This window comes from Strongylocentrotus purpuratus, unplaced genomic scaffold (genome assembly GCF_000002235.5).
Source record: "Strongylocentrotus purpuratus isolate Spur 01 unplaced genomic scaffold, Spur_5.0 spur5_scaffold_9, whole genome shotgun sequence".
Classification (NCBI taxonomy): Eukaryota; Metazoa; Echinodermata; class Echinoidea; order Camarodonta; family Strongylocentrotidae; genus Strongylocentrotus; species Strongylocentrotus purpuratus.
In genome coordinates, this window is record NW_022145615.1 from 2,374,271 (window position 1) to 2,389,108 (window position 14,838).

At 39.4% G+C, this 14,838-nt stretch overlaps 3 protein-coding genes across 3 annotated transcripts; 2 read left to right on the top strand and 1 right to left on the bottom strand.

Annotated features, from left to right (window-relative positions):
• The first annotated feature begins 4,718 nt into the window (after positions 1–4,718).
• On the top strand, positions 4,719–6,924 carry LOC100890812. Its single transcript, XM_003730123.3, has 2 exons — positions 4,719–4,951; positions 6,275–6,924. Exons 1-2 carry the CDS (start codon positions 4,909–4,911, stop codon positions 6,808–6,810), a joined length of 579 nt encoding a protein of 192 aa, XP_003730171.1. The 5' UTR covers positions 4,719–4,908; the 3' UTR covers positions 6,811–6,924.
• A 2,464-nt stretch (positions 6,925–9,388) lies between these two features.
• LOC115920764 (proline-rich receptor-like protein kinase PERK1) lies at positions 9,389–11,114 on the top strand. Its single transcript, XM_030977358.1, has 2 exons — positions 9,389–9,546; positions 9,804–11,114. Exons 1-2 carry the CDS (start codon positions 9,501–9,503, stop codon positions 10,472–10,474), a joined length of 717 nt encoding a protein of 238 aa, XP_030833218.1. The 5' UTR covers positions 9,389–9,500; the 3' UTR covers positions 10,475–11,114.
• Positions 11,115–12,175: 1,061 nt separating this feature from the next.
• Positions 12,176–13,435, bottom strand: LOC105440559. The gene is made up of 2 exons (XM_011670862.2): positions 13,293–13,435; positions 12,176–12,859 (listed from the first exon to the last, which is right to left on the bottom strand). Exons 1-2 carry the CDS (start codon positions 13,336–13,338, stop codon positions 12,414–12,416), a joined length of 492 nt encoding a protein of 163 aa, XP_011669164.2. The 5' UTR covers positions 13,339–13,435; the 3' UTR covers positions 12,176–12,413.
• Positions 13,436–14,838: the final 1,403 nt, after the last annotated feature.

Here is a 14,838-nt window from a genome sequence, read left to right on the forward strand (position 1 = left end):
AGAGAGAGAGAGAGAGTAGAGGGGAGAGAGGGGTAGGGAGAGAGGGAGAGAGAGAGGGAGAGAGAGAGAGAAGGGGTAGAAGAGATGGAGGGGAGAGAGAAAGCTAGTGGGGGAGAAAGGGAGAGAGAGAGAGTAGAGGGGAGAGAGGGGATAGGGAGAGAGAGAGAGGGAGAGAGAGAGAGAGAGAGAAGGGGTAGAAGAGATGGAGGGGAGAGAGGGAGAGAGGGAGAGTAGAGGGGAGAGAGGGGATAGGGAGAGAGAGAGGGGGAGAGAGAGAGAGAGAGAGAGAGAGAAGGGGTAGAAGAGATGGAGGGGAGAGAGAAAGCTAGTGAGGGAGAGAGAGAAAGTAGAGGGGAGAGAGGGGGTAGGGAGAGAGAGAGAGAGAGGGAGAGAGAGAGAGAGGGGAGAGAGAGAGAGAGAGAGAGAGAGAAGGGGGAACAGGAAGAGTGGTTTTTCCCCTTCACTCAAATAATGTTTAAAATATATTACCGAAGTTGGAAACAAAAAACGATTAAGCAAAAAGTCAATGAAGTTGTTATAGCCACAAAGTACTTCCTCTTTGTGTGATCTAATTTCCGATTTGCGTCAACCACTGCTGTTCAGGCGAAAATTTTAAAGGATTTTTTTTCTCTACTTCTCCTGTGTCACAACCCTATGTTGAAATCCTCAGGAAAAGTTGAAATTTCTTCGGAAAAGTTTTAACTGATATCAATAAACTTATTTACATTACTATATCATATTTTTTCAGTTTGCAAATTGTTATTTTCCAACAAACGCCGATAAAAAAGTATAATTTACAAAAAAGTGAGAAAAAAATGTGAACCGTTACTGTTTGACTTTTATATGCGAGGTGCAATGGTTCAGTTTGGAGTGGAAGTCTGGTTCTTGTAAAGAAAAGGGGAGGGTGTCTGCATTCGAAACAAGGTCGATGCGCTACTAAATACTGCCCCTATGCTGAATTTTCAGTTACCAATTTCTCGAATAGGACTCAAAAGTTGTAGTACCGATGGTTCGATCAGCAAACAGTATACCTATTATATTAGCAGTCAAGTTAGCTCTGGAAGTGTACCCTTTAACCTCTAAAACAGTACGCCTCAATTAAATGACAATCTTTATTAAGAAGATTTATAAAAATACAAGGAAATCTGATTTATATCTGTTGCAAATTCGTGTGTATTTTCAGGAATTCATAATTACTGCATATCCAAACTGAAACCCAGATATTGACCAGTCGGAGAATAACACAATCTCTCAATTTTGCCTCAACCGCATGAAAATGATAAGAGCATATTACTGGACTGTATAGGGTGGGGGGGGGGGGGTCGGCAGGTAACTCTGCTGAAGGGTATACATTATTTTGATTAATCGAAGGGGAATACAGGCAAGATGTAAACATTTTGAGATGAGAATATCACACTGCACAAAGTTCATGACTTTTCCCAGCCGAATCAATTCGTATCAATGCGACGCAGGTCTGAACCTAGCATACTACACAACTTCTAAATTATACCCACACCAGGACAATTTTTTTTGTTTGAAGACTAGACAAGGTTCGGACCATGGACCTACTACGAATGATCGGGCGGACAGTTTTCAAGTCATCATTTATGTTATTGCTATAGCCAGGGGTGGCGATCATACATGGGGTACATGTACATGTACCCCCACCCATCCCCCCCCCCCATTCCTACCATAAAATGCTACAGGTTAACCATCGGCAACTCCATTGGGTAACTTATTTGTATTGCACCGTCTTCATAGTGCTTTAGAATAAAAACAAATCATTTTGTTTAAATCAAGACAACAGTCAAATAAAGAAATTTTCTGGAATGAATAGTTGTACATGTAAAAAATAAATACTCAAAACATGCTCAAAACCGTTGCAGAGAGATTATTCCTGTATACCTGCATCCTTCAATCGAACTGGACCAAAACAACGTCACCGCTCATCCCAGCCTCAGAAGCTTTTTGTATCGCCCCTGGATGGCAGAGCGCACTTGTTGTTTCCCCTCTTGAAATATGAATTAACACCCCTTTTGATAATCATTTACCATAATTCATATTTCGCTTTTAAAACACGTAGACTTGCGTCTGGTGTCCATCCTAGCCAAGTAATCAGCTTCATGCAGTTGTATTGGCATCGGGTTGTTCATTGTCTTATAGTCAATCAAGACTTGGCACAGCAACGAGGATTGTCTATACGAGCAGGAAGAGTTAGTAGGAAGGTTACAGCATGGATGGTTATATAGAGGGGTGAAGAATAGATCAATGAATGTCAAAATGAAAGTTTGCGGCGAGGTCATTTGTCGCAATGTGAACTGTCAGATGAAGTCTCTGAATAAAATGACAGCGAATGACAACCCCTAAATGTCGACTGGGAACTTGAAAGACAACATTTTATAATCATAACATTTGGTCATTATGAGATATGAGTGCAACTTTAGCTGTTGAGTTGTCAACGAAGTTTCTTATTCATGAATTGCATATACACTGTACTGTGAAACCTGTCTATAAAGACCACCCAAGGGAGACAAGAAAAGTGGTATTTATAGGCAGGTGGTCTTTATGTGCAGGTTCCTTTAGTACACGTTTCAATGAGAAAACACTTTCAAGGGAAACAAAAATGTGGTCTTTGTAGACAGGTGGTCACTAAAGCAGGTTTGACTTTATTAGTTTGTCCAATGACATATCGAGTGGAGATGTTCTGACTTGACCGCACTATTTATGAAAATCATTGAGGTTATCTCTATATAATTATGCTCCTTAAAGGGAAATCCTATCCTGATAGCAAACTACTCTTGAGGAAAGCAAAAATATCAGAGTGTAGACTAGTGAAAGTTCGAATAAAATAGGACAACAAAATGAGAAAGTTATGATTTTTTTAAAGTCGTAATCATTATAGGTATGGGCTCTTCAAATTGGCTGAATTGGTAATGAGGAGGCACCTTGGAGAAAAACAGAAATTATTTATATTTTGTACACGACAAACGGGAGAGTTATCCACGACTATATCATAATGTGATCTCATATTTCAAACATTCATAACTTTCTTATCACGCTTATTATTGGTCCGATTTGATTTAAATATTCGTAATTTCTGTTTGCTCTTATTCTAATGAACTTATTACAAGGGGTTTCTATTGTTCTTAAAACTGGAGTTTCACAAAGATCACTTCTGTCACTTCAGTAACCAACAATGACATTTAAAAACTTTAGATAGGCTTAAAACTTTTCATATAAATTATTCATGAATAGTTCCATGAGACCGACAATCAAGGAGACCAGCAGCCCACAAGACCGACAGCATCGTTCTCGAGGGCCTTTGGAAATTTATCGTACGTTTCACGAGACCGGCATGTTGTTCGTGTTGGTCTTCTGACCATTTCTGAGGAGCCAGTAGGCAAAAAGAAATTGTCTCGTGGGCTTTCGGTCTACTGGGTGTCCCACAGTACTGTAGTCCCTATGTCATTGGATGCAACCGAATTCATAAGATTCAGTTTCTATTCTGCACTTACAGCACACAACATTCTCCACGTTTGGCATGTCGAGAAGAATAGAAAACTCGAGTCAGTCACCTTACGACTAGTCTACAGGCGAGAATATGATAATCAAACCATGGACCTACTCACCAACGTTCGAATCCTACCGGGTTCTCAATTAATATACACCTGGGTAAAGAGAAGCAGTGCAGACAGGACGCCACGCTAAGGGACATGACGTTCGCTTGGTGGCTCGAACCTTTCACCTTTTCATCTTCATCATGTGCTTAAATCAAACAATATCTTTCTTCCAAAACTATTCTTTTTCACACAAAAAATGTTTTGGGCAATTTGAAAAAAAATGATAATGTCAATTTCGACTTTCGTAGAAATTTTACATTGCAAAATGACATTTTCTTCTTCTTCTTTTACATTTTTTTAAAAATGTATCTTTTTAATAAACATCTATTGATGAAACAAACATAAAACTGTAGGACCATTGCCCATAAACACAATAAACCTTTGTACTGAAATTTCAAGATTAAATACATCTAATCAAAATCACAAACCTATATATAACTTGCTAAAAATGAGAGAAAGTTTAGTAAAATCTAAATGAATGTCATGTTTAAATGTTATACATATTTTTTTTAAAGTAATGTAGGACACTGCAACTGTTCGCCTTGCAAGAAACGAGTATTACGTAACTTGGTTAAATGCTGGAGAAGTTTCAGGTGTGGTCTGGCCGTGTGTCGTTCGTCTTCACGAGTTGCCAAGTTGATCGTTGAGATGCAAGGTCTCCGCCATTGTTAGAGAGTCGTCTTGGAGTTGAAAACAAGAGTATGGTTCTTATACAGAGCCAAGTCATGACAAGTCGAAAGCAGAGATGCCAGTATTAATGTAACTTGCATCTGCTCAATTCCATGGACCTTACGTAATATATCGAGTTTATTTAATACCATATTAATTAAAATGGGTCTGTTGACATCGTTCGACTTTGAAGAAGTTAATATCAAAACAATCACACCTTTAGAAAATCTGTTCTCTTACTTGGACTTCAATTTGAATATGAGATGAGTTTGACTACAATTTGCCAAATATGCTTCCGGTTTTACCTATCTTTGGTCATTTAGATGTTTGGCGTATTTGAAAGCGCGATGAAGAAGTGTATAAAAGGCAAGGATGAGAGGATAAGAAACATCAATCGGCTAGCAGGCTCCTCAAGAGATATACAGCAGCTCTTCTGCTCTCGAGACAGCTCAGGTTGGTCCATGCTAAGAGCAAGGAAGCTCCTGTAGCTTTAAGAGCTCCACCACTTCGGCAAAAGAGGTAGCAGCAGGTGTCCATCACAATCGCCCTAATCATCACCTGCATATCTAGGAGTTCCCTTTGGACGTTTCTTTGCTGCAAACTTCTCCGATCTCCAATCATGTCATCATTTGCAACATTCCTTGCTCTTTTCGTCGTTTTTGGTAAGTTTGCACCATTTGCTAGTTGTGATATGATGAACTAGTGTTCGAGCTTGATCATATTTCTGTAGTCTTTTCCCTTCAATTTATAATCTTTCATCGACCAGGGCCCCGTCTTACAAAGAGTTGATATCAATCGCAACTTATTTGCGATTGATATCAATCGTAACTATGTACATAAGAGATAGGAGACTGCAAACTTGTGATTGATTGGAGGACTTACGATTGATTTGGATCGATCGTAACTCTTTGTAAGACGGGGCCCAGGTTACCGAATATAGAATCGTTATTAAAAAAAAGATTTGTGAAACTCGCCTGTTTTTTCTTGCACGAAAGCTGTAATGGCTGGAATTCAATGTCTTACTGTTTTTTTCGCTGATAATGTGTAGTTATATTCCATTGTAAAACAATAATAATGCAATAAACATGTATATATCGTTTTGTTAGACCAGGCACAATATGGATATTTGTAATAATAATAATAATAATAATGATAATACTCATACTCAGTTTTTATATAGCGCTTATTAGAATCACGAAGCGCTTCCAAACTTGGAGATTATTACCCCAGCTTTAGCTGTGCTGCCATTGCGGCGCTCTAGCATTTCAATTTCAAAGAATTAATTCCTGCCAGGTACTCATTTACATCACCTGGGTTGAGTGTGGCAAATGTAGATCAATGTCTTGCCAAGGGACATTAGTGCCGCGGCGGGTCTCGAACCGCGGACCTTGTGATCGAAAGTCCGGCGACTTTACCACTCGACCACGGCACCTCTGATGTTACTCGAACTTTATGAACAATCACGTACTGACACTGGCTTTAAATCACTAATCATTGAACGGATGTACTGCGTGCCCCTATAGTGTATATTGACTGCACATGAGTTCGGTTGAAGTGTTTCGCTGTTTGATAAATGCCCATCTTAACTCATTAGAAGTATCCATCACGTATGAGCTAAAGGAATAGTGTAATTTTTATTTTATTTTTTAAATATCATAAAACAAGGATAGATTATGGGAGCAAAGTAGAATAATGGTTATAATGTTTTGTGAGCGTTTGGTGATGTTGGTTATTTTACCTGACTGCTAAGAAAGCATAAATGCTTGTAAGTGAGCAACCAGACGGGCAACGGCTTTAGGTCCTTTCCGAGAGACCTGGTAATGAGGATTAATGCCTTACCAAAGGGCACTAGCGCATCGACTTGGTTTCGAACCCGGGTCATCGGATTACGAGACCACTGCTCTACCGACTGAGCTATCGCGCTAATCATTCAAACTATTTGAAGTGTTATCCATTTTAACATTGAAACGAATTTTTCTTTCTAGTCTGCAGCATGAGTACCATGGCCAAGCCGACATCAGCGAAGATGATTATCATAGAGACCTTAGCCGATCTCGAGGAGCAGCAGCAAGCCGAGCTGCAGATCGAATCCTTCATCGGGGCTCCCGCCAACCAGGAAGTAGCGCCGACAGACACGACAGAAATGGCTGACGATAGCGCAGATGTGGATAGCGATAGCGCATCGTCCGAATCGTCGGAGGAGGAATCACCTACCGATACAGGCACGGATACGGACGCGGATACGGACGCGGGTACGGCCGATGGTGGCGCCGCTGCCGTCATCTCCAATGGTGGAGTCTTACCAATCCCAAACATCAATTTGGTCAACGAAGCCAACACTGCATCTGGAAACCAACTCCCAATGAAAGGTCAACACCTGCCCAGTAACCAAGATGTAAGCCCGACTGCGGCTGTAGGCGTCGCCATTGCCGCCATGATCATGGTCGGTTTCGTCGTGGGATCAATCGTCTTCGTTATCAAGAAATACAGACACAACTTTCCAGTCGTTGTACGAGTATAACTTCATGAGACTTAGGGCCTACTGTGAAATAAATCTTTTGGGAAGTCGAAGGGGTGTCGGCGGGCGGATTTTTAATGTATATTTATAATCGTACCAGGGGGGTGTTTCACAAAGACTAAGATCGACTTTAAGTTGGACTTAACTACAGCAGGCCATTCATGCCACTAGTTCCTCTAACGATTCATGGCATTGGTTTCTCAAGGGACGTACACATCGTAATCACGAATCTACAGAATTTACATCTATTCGATAGTTCATTATTGAAGGAAATAATAATATTATCTAAAGATCATTTATTGAGGGACCAATAGTGCGAGCAACTAGTGGCATGAATTGCCTGCCATAGATAATTCCAACTTAAAGTCAATTTTAGTATTTGTGAAACACCTTCAGGTTCTCTTGCAAGAGAGTGGAGAAAATGATGGCATTTCATTTGTCAGAATGTCGATGTACAGTCTGTAAAGCTCTAATCTTTTCAGTGTCAACCTTGTACAGAAATTATGTATCTTATTTCGAAGAAATTAACTTACTTTACGACCAAACATTCCACACTTGATTTTTTAATACTTGTATATAAAAAAAAAGAGAAGCTCTTTCAGATATCACGTGGTTGTTTTTTGCTTTTATTGATGATGACGTAAAGTGCAATACGCTTTATATTTCTGTATCTTATATTATAACAAAGCGCTTAGTGAAAGGGCGCACTTGCCATTTGTTTACACGTTAAAAAAAAAAAAATCTACAACACTCCCGTCACCCATCCACTCTAAGCGCTATAGTTCTCCTTAGAATTATAAGCTAGTGTGTGTGTGTGTGTAATAGGGTTTTTACAGACGTATATCAATCAGATATGATTATTTACGTCTGGGGACCGACCTTTAATGTCACCGTCCGAAAGACGTGACTCAGTTTCGAACCTGCGTCCTTGGCTGAATCAGTTTGTAACTTCCACTTTTTAGCTGGATTACAGGCGCACGCCACAACGCCTAGTAAGAAAGATAACCAACAGTCTTTTTCAAGACTACACCAACCGTCTTTTTCAGGACTACACACCCTCAAGAAAGATTACCGAGAGTCCTTTTCAGGACTCCTCAACCCTACCTCTTTCTCACATCGTGCATCCGCAAGCCTACTGTACAACAGAAATGATGTTCAGAATTATGTAATTACGTCATTGTAATGTTCGAAAATTTCGAAAGGTGATGGTCAGGCTACTGAAATTGACTTTGGTTGATTTTGTCGTGACCATGTTCTATATAATACATGTAGCTCATGAAAATGTATTAAAAAGGCCTACCATCTTAGAGCAGTATCATATATCGCTTTAAAAGATTCCACGTATTTATGAAACCAGAATAAAATAAAATAAACAAGAATGAAAAGTTAATCAAGTCTGGACATGTTTTATTTTTCTGAATATGATATTTCATTACAAAATAATGAGGGGAAAAGGCGGGTGAGAGAATATGTATTGCTGTAAGAAAGGAGAAGCAGCAGCGATTAAAGCTAGAACTGGAGAGACAGTGAGAGAGGAGGAGGGAAGAGTGGAGAGTTAGTGATATACATGAAACTTTAGAAAGAAAATGACAGACAGAGACAGAGACAGAGAGAGGGAGAGGGCTGGTCGAAGAGGGGGACGGAGAGAGAAAGAGAGATAAAGAGAGGATACAAATCAATATTTACATCAATCTACAGAAATGATCTTAAAATGTAACACAAACAATCAGACAAAAGTCACATAAAACATTAATACCTTACAACACCAAATAAGAATAAGTTTAATACAGAGAACATCTGTACTGTTTAACCAAGAAAAACAAACACAAAAGAGAAAATACCACAACAAAAATGAAAACAATGAAAAGCAGTATCCTTAAGAGTCAGCTTCTGATTAACGTGTATGACCCCACCCTCTTCTCCCCTCCCCTCCGTCATCTGAGTTTACGTATCTGTTCACACGATTTGTTAAATTCGATAATTTAGGCGTGAACGATGATCATTTTGTTCAAACTTTTGTGTTTTTTTGCAAGAAGTTTATGATGGAGTTTTGGACAATTTCAATACTCTTATCTGTTATTTAAAACGTAAAGGACAGAAAACGAATCTATAGATCAGTTCATGACTGATGCTAAGTCTTTTTTCAAGTGTGTAATATTACATTAGAACGTTTCACAGATAAGTAATTTCACTATCAACTTTTAAATGACATTTAATTTCTTCTGATGCATTTTAGATCTTGGATCAAATGAAGCTTAAATTTTGTTTTAAATACCAGTATTCATTTATAGGAGTTAGTAAGTAATGGTTAATAATTTTAACACTGTACGAGTCAATTCCATGAAACCCAATTAGCACTTGGCGCGCAGATAATGGAACAAAATTTGGAAAGTGGACGATCTCCTGGTGGGTATCTTGCTGGGTGAGCATCCCATTTAGCGGATATAGTGACACAAAAGTGTAAAGAAGGCTAAAAAAAAAAAGTGCAAAGAAATGTCAATTATTTGAAACCGCTTCAAGGCTACAGTTAAGCTTTACTCAGAATATAAAGAAGCCGGCTGCATCTGAGCATCTTCACAACTTCGATAAACTGAAGAGTTACTGGTGTCCGATTCATTTTCTTCATCGTTACTACAGCTTTGAGATCAGACTTTCGCCATTAAAAGCATCTGAGCTTCAAACCATCTCCAACCATGCCTTCAGTTACAGGCCTCGGCGCTCTTCTTCTCACCGCTTTGGGTAAGTTCACACTATTGTCCCTATTTTATTAAGTTTTAAATGCATTCCCGCATGCTTGTGGCGTAATAATTTTCACCTATTTATCGGCAACGTTGCCTGAAGAAATTCACATATTTGACAGGTAAAGCAATATTTCTAGTCTGTCCATAGTCATATTCAAAATTACCACAAGTCTGTTGTCAATTTGATACGATTTTAAGCATATTCCCAGAACTTAAATATTCATCATTTGATATATTGTGTTTGTGTTTTCACAGCATGTTGTGTGGGCATCTTGGCTCAGCAACCAGACACCCCCACCACTACCCTCAACGTCACCACCAACACCACCATCAACACCACCCTTTGGAGAACCGTCACCCTCAACGCCACATACGCATCACGTCCTGTGGCCCCTACACTTCTCCCAGTCGCTCCTTACCCACGCCCTGCGACACCAACACCTCGTCCTGCAGTCCTGACCACATCAGCCCCCCGTGGAGGGGCTCCTGGTGCTAGACCTGGCGGCCATTCCACCTCATCCGAATCTTCAAAAGAGATTCAACAGGCTGCCTCATCCGATTCTTCAGAAGAGATCCATCAGGCTGCACCTCCTCCGGTTGCCCCTAGAGCAAGACTTGCCCCAACCGAACCCGCCCCAGTAACTCCTAGTCCTGCCCTCAGAGCCGCTCCCACTGGCTCAATCGTCTGGGTCAACCAAGCTCTGCCCGGACCAAACATAGAAGTCGGGTTGAACAAAAACGGCGCTGCTGGAATCCACCTGCCGAGGAAGGGAAGCCAGAGTAGTCAAGGTGAGGGTGCGTCGTCATCGGCTTCAGGTGTCGGTGTAGGTGTAGCTGTCGCAGTCGTAGCCGCGATCGTCGTGGGTTCCGTCATCTTCGTCATCAAGAAGTACAGACACAATTCTCCCGCTTTAGTCGAAGCTTAAGTCATACAGGCGAAATCAATAAACTTATAAGGCATGCGGTTGATATAATTTATTTCTTTTCTTTTCTTTGATATCTAGGCTAGGAATAAATGTTAGCCATGTAAAGTATTAGGCGATAGTAATACGTAATCCAGGGATAAAGTTCTGTGTTAAATCATTGATATTAAATTATGTTTTTTTTCAGAGCATTACTTCCATGAAAATCATAAAACTACAGTAGCTTGTCAAGTAACAAAAGTTTATGCTCGATCTAATTTAACATGTTTAAGGCTTTACGTGAAGTTTATGGCTTTGAACCGTTGATATGACTCTTCAAGAGAATGCATTCTTATTCGACAGATTAATTTTTTCTTACCACCAACACTGAATTGATGAAGCTACTACTGTATATCCTTAAACAGTTAAAAAGTTGTCGATATTCTCTGTCTACCCGTTTTTATTCTTTGTAAGCTCGTAAGTCATTTCCCCTCTTTTTCTAAGTTATAAATATATTATTTTGCCTGGTAATTCACACAATAAGCACACATTCCTTATTTGATTATGATTTTGTAACAGGTAAAGTTTACTTTTCTTTTTATTAATTCAGATTCTCTTCTAGAATAATTCCCTCACTTCAAAAGCTATCAACATTAAAACTAAGGATATTAATAAACCAAGATGCTAATAACTGATAATAAAGTGATTGAAAATTATCAAGTTTTGACTGCGGCCATGTTTGCTAAGTACGAATATGATATGATATTTCATTGAATATTTGGAAAAATCGAGAGAGAAAGATAAAGAGAGAGAGAGAGAGAGAAAGAAGAAAAACGAGCAAAAGAATACTGTTACTTTGGGAGGCGAGATGGGATGTAATATTTATGAAGAATTAAGAGGTAAGTGTAGAGAAACAGATAGAGAGCGAGAGAGAGAAAGAGAGAGAGAGAGAGAGAGAGAGAGAAAGAGAAAACGAGAGCAAAAGAACGGTGTTATTTTGGGAGGCAAGATGACAAGTGTGAAGAATTAAAAGATGGTGTACCCTTGTCTAATATGATTATATCCACACTATGAGCTCCATATGAGTTTTTTTTTTAGACTCCCATCTCTGTTGGTATGAAGTGGAGTTTGGAGTGAATGGAATTTTTCCCATCATTATTCTGTCTCGGCCGATTCAATGCCATCTCCCTCTCTATGTCTCTGTCTCTGTCTTCATGTCTCTCTCTCTGTCTCTCTCTGTATCTCTGTCTGTCTGTCTGTCTCTCTCTCTCTCTCTTTCTATCTCTTTGTAATCGTCTCCCTCCTTCCACTTTTTTTTACACTCATTCTTATCTTCTTTCTGGCATTTCTTCTTTGTAGCATCCATTTTCTTCTAAATCAATTACCTAACTCGATCAGTGATTCAAAACTTTGAAGACCAACTGGGAAATGTACTAGCAGTTATAAAAGCAGTTGTTATCATAATTCGGTTCTCATTACGATAGAAAGATGGTGAAAGGGGGCGTTTCAAATTGTTATTTAAATAACGTCGACGTCTCTTGTGATCTTATTAACAACGCTTTTATTGCATTTAAGGGCTAATAGCACAATAAATGCATGAGCACATGTTTAAAATGCCACAATAAACACGATTTAAAACGTGAAATATTACACTTTGCATCCAAGAAATAAATAATGTACAGTTGCAATATAATTCACAATGCTTTTTCAAAAGGTAAGGTTTTATTAGATAACTTGATCAAAAGCTTCAAAAAGCAACAAGTGGGAGGCAATTAGGTTGTTAGCAAGGTGATTAGACGATATAAAAGGTTAACAAAAAATACCGACGGTATGCTCACAATAAGCGAGCAAATATATATAACAGAGAAGTACATTAGATGAATAAATATCACGCAGCAATTAGGGCATCATCTTCTAGCACATCCTTCTCCAGCAAGAAATGTTCAGAATCTCCGTTTTGTGTTCATTCTTCTTCCTCAAACATAGCGAAGCGTGGCCTGTATTTGCGGACTGAAAAGTAAGCTCCTACCACTACCACAGCTATCAGTGCAAGAACGGCGAATGCAATCCCAACACTCTTCCCCGAACTCCCGGATCCCCTGCCGAATATCAGATTTGGGTCCCGAGCTCCGATGTTCGGCAACTGACGACCGTTCGCCGCCAAAAAGGGGAGGTTTCCGCCAACTGGAGCGACTGCGGGTGCGGGCGCGGGTGCGGCTGCGGCTGGAGCAGCGGCAGCGTCGTCGTCGTCTGTTTCTGATGACGTCGATTCGGATGATGCTGAGGTAGAGGCGTCGTCGGTCTGGGCCATCGGTGCTTGGGGGTCGCTCAGGGTTTGTTTCTGTGGAGGTGCGATATTTCTTGCCATTCCTGGAAATTTCGCTTTGGCTTCGGTCATCAGGCAGAATGCTGTTAAGGAAGTGATGGTGACAGATACACTTTTTTTAAATCCAGAAAAAGTATGATTTATCAATTTTGATATCATTTAAAAATTAAGATTTAGTAGTAATGACTTAGGACAGAGATGAGATAAGATATCACGGTAATATAGAGATGGCAAGACAATAATTCTCCTAATATCTGAAGAAATACAATCACCTTAAAATTATTCTACTCGTTATAGGAAAAAATTGTATGTGTGTCCGTGTTGAGTCTCTCTCTTTTTCTCTCTCTCTCTGTATGTATTGTAAAAGAAAGTACACATATACATGTGGTGTATAGAGAGAGAGAGAGAGAGAGAGAGAGGGAGGAGAGAGAGAGAGTCAGAGAGAGACAGAGAGAGACAGACACACAGACACATATAGAAAAGGTAGAAATACATGTAAGAAGGGTAGTATCTTACCACTCAGAAAAGCCACAAGGCAGATGATCTTTGCAGGTGAAGCCATGGTAATTTGTTGTGTGATAAAAGCAAACCTCAAACCTAAGAGCTAAATTAAAACTTCTACAGATCAGTACTGCTGCTTGGATCTTGGAACTTGTCAGTTTGAGTCCTGAAAGTGATCTGAAGAATACAGCTTCTCACCTCTGCTTTTATACATTTTCTGCCCCAAACCCAAGCGTTTTAATATTTGTATATTTTACACCTGTGCTGTGAACTTTAAAAGTGAAGGTAGAATATCAAATAAAATGATTTAGAATTCAACAATTTGGCGTCCGAGTGTATTTGCTTAACCTTGTTTGAAATATGTTCATTTGATATTTTCCTTGACCACTAGATGAAAATGAATATTCTAGACCTTCACGGCTTATGGACACTACAATCATCTCTCTTCACTCTTGAAGGTTTGCCATAAGTCCTTCTGCAGTAGATGTAACACGCAGCAGGAAGGCGTTAACAGGTGACAAAAGCATATGAATTATCATAGAATTATAACGTCTGACTGTGTGCCAAGATTTCTTGTGCTTGTACTTGAGCGTGCAGTAATTCATCTCGCCAGTGCGGGGTTCATTCATTGTATTTGCATTTCCTCAACATAATTCAAGGATGAATCATAATATTAATTAGTCAGGAGGACGCGTCGCTTTTATCCGTTAATTGGAAAATATCTTATACTTGTGGAAGGTTATGTAAGTTCTTCCAATTAATTTCTGTGACTTTGATCATATTTAGGCCTTGGAGGAAAAGTATAGATTAAGTTTCAAACGAAAAAGCAATGTTCTTGAAGAAGTTTTGTATGATTTTACATGCTAAAATATTATATTTGTAGCATGCTGTACTATAATGCTATGTACTTTTTCATTTGTTCAATGTGTCTTATTATTTCAATAAATCACCTCAATTCAAATCTTCAAAAATTCCATTATTCTCCATACGTGTGAACTTTATTAAACAAACCAATCTCTCCTTCTCTCTAATGAAAAGTCGATTGGATAAGTTACAGACTATCCCATATATGTAATATATGATATAAAAAGAGTTTCAGTGATCAACCGGAGAAAGAATTGGATGCCAATTTTCTCTCACTCCATCCACCTTTACTCGTCATTCTTAAATTTGATATGCGTTAAAATAATATTTTACGTCTCCCGGATCGCCAATAACTAAAAAACAATCAGGAGATATTAAGATATTTCATATGGAGTAATACTCTCTTATTTCGTATGAAATAAAATTGAAATACCGCCCCTCTCAGGATGGGTGGGGGATCTCTTTTTTTTCTCTCCTCTCTCTCTCTCTCTCTCTCTCTCTCTCATCTTTCTCATGTCTCTCTCTCTCTCTCTCTCTCACTCTCTCCGTAGTCTCTAAGCTCCGCAATGAACATAATTATGAAGTTGAGGGGTGTGGGCGGGAAGAGGGTGGGGCGGGGTTTTGAGCGTTTCATTATATTGCTACCTACCAAGGAGTTTGTGGGAAGGAGCCATCCATAATCAGGCGGTAAATCTAA

Coding starts and splice junctions, on each gene's coding strand:
- LOC100890812 (XM_003730123.3), top strand. CDS start 4,909: ATGTCATCATTTGCAACATTCCTTGCTCTTTTCGTCGTTTTTG. Junction 4,952..6,274: donor TGCTCTTTTCGTCGTTTTTG/GTAAGTTTGCAC, acceptor TTTTCTTTCTAG/TCTGCAGCATGAGTACCATG.
- LOC115920764 (XM_030977358.1), top strand. CDS start 9,501: ATGCCTTCAGTTACAGGCCTCGGCGCTCTTCTTCTCACCGCTTTGG. Junction 9,547..9,803: donor TCTTCTTCTCACCGCTTTGG/GTAAGTTCACAC, acceptor GTGTTTTCACAG/CATGTTGTGTGGGCATCTTG.
- LOC105440559 (XM_011670862.2), bottom strand. CDS start 13,338: ATGGCTTCACCTGCAAAGATCATCTGCCTTGTGGCTTTTCTGAGTG. Junction 12,860..13,292: donor CCTTGTGGCTTTTCTGAGTG/GTAAGATACTAC, acceptor CTTCCTTAACAG/CATTCTGCCTGATGACCGAA.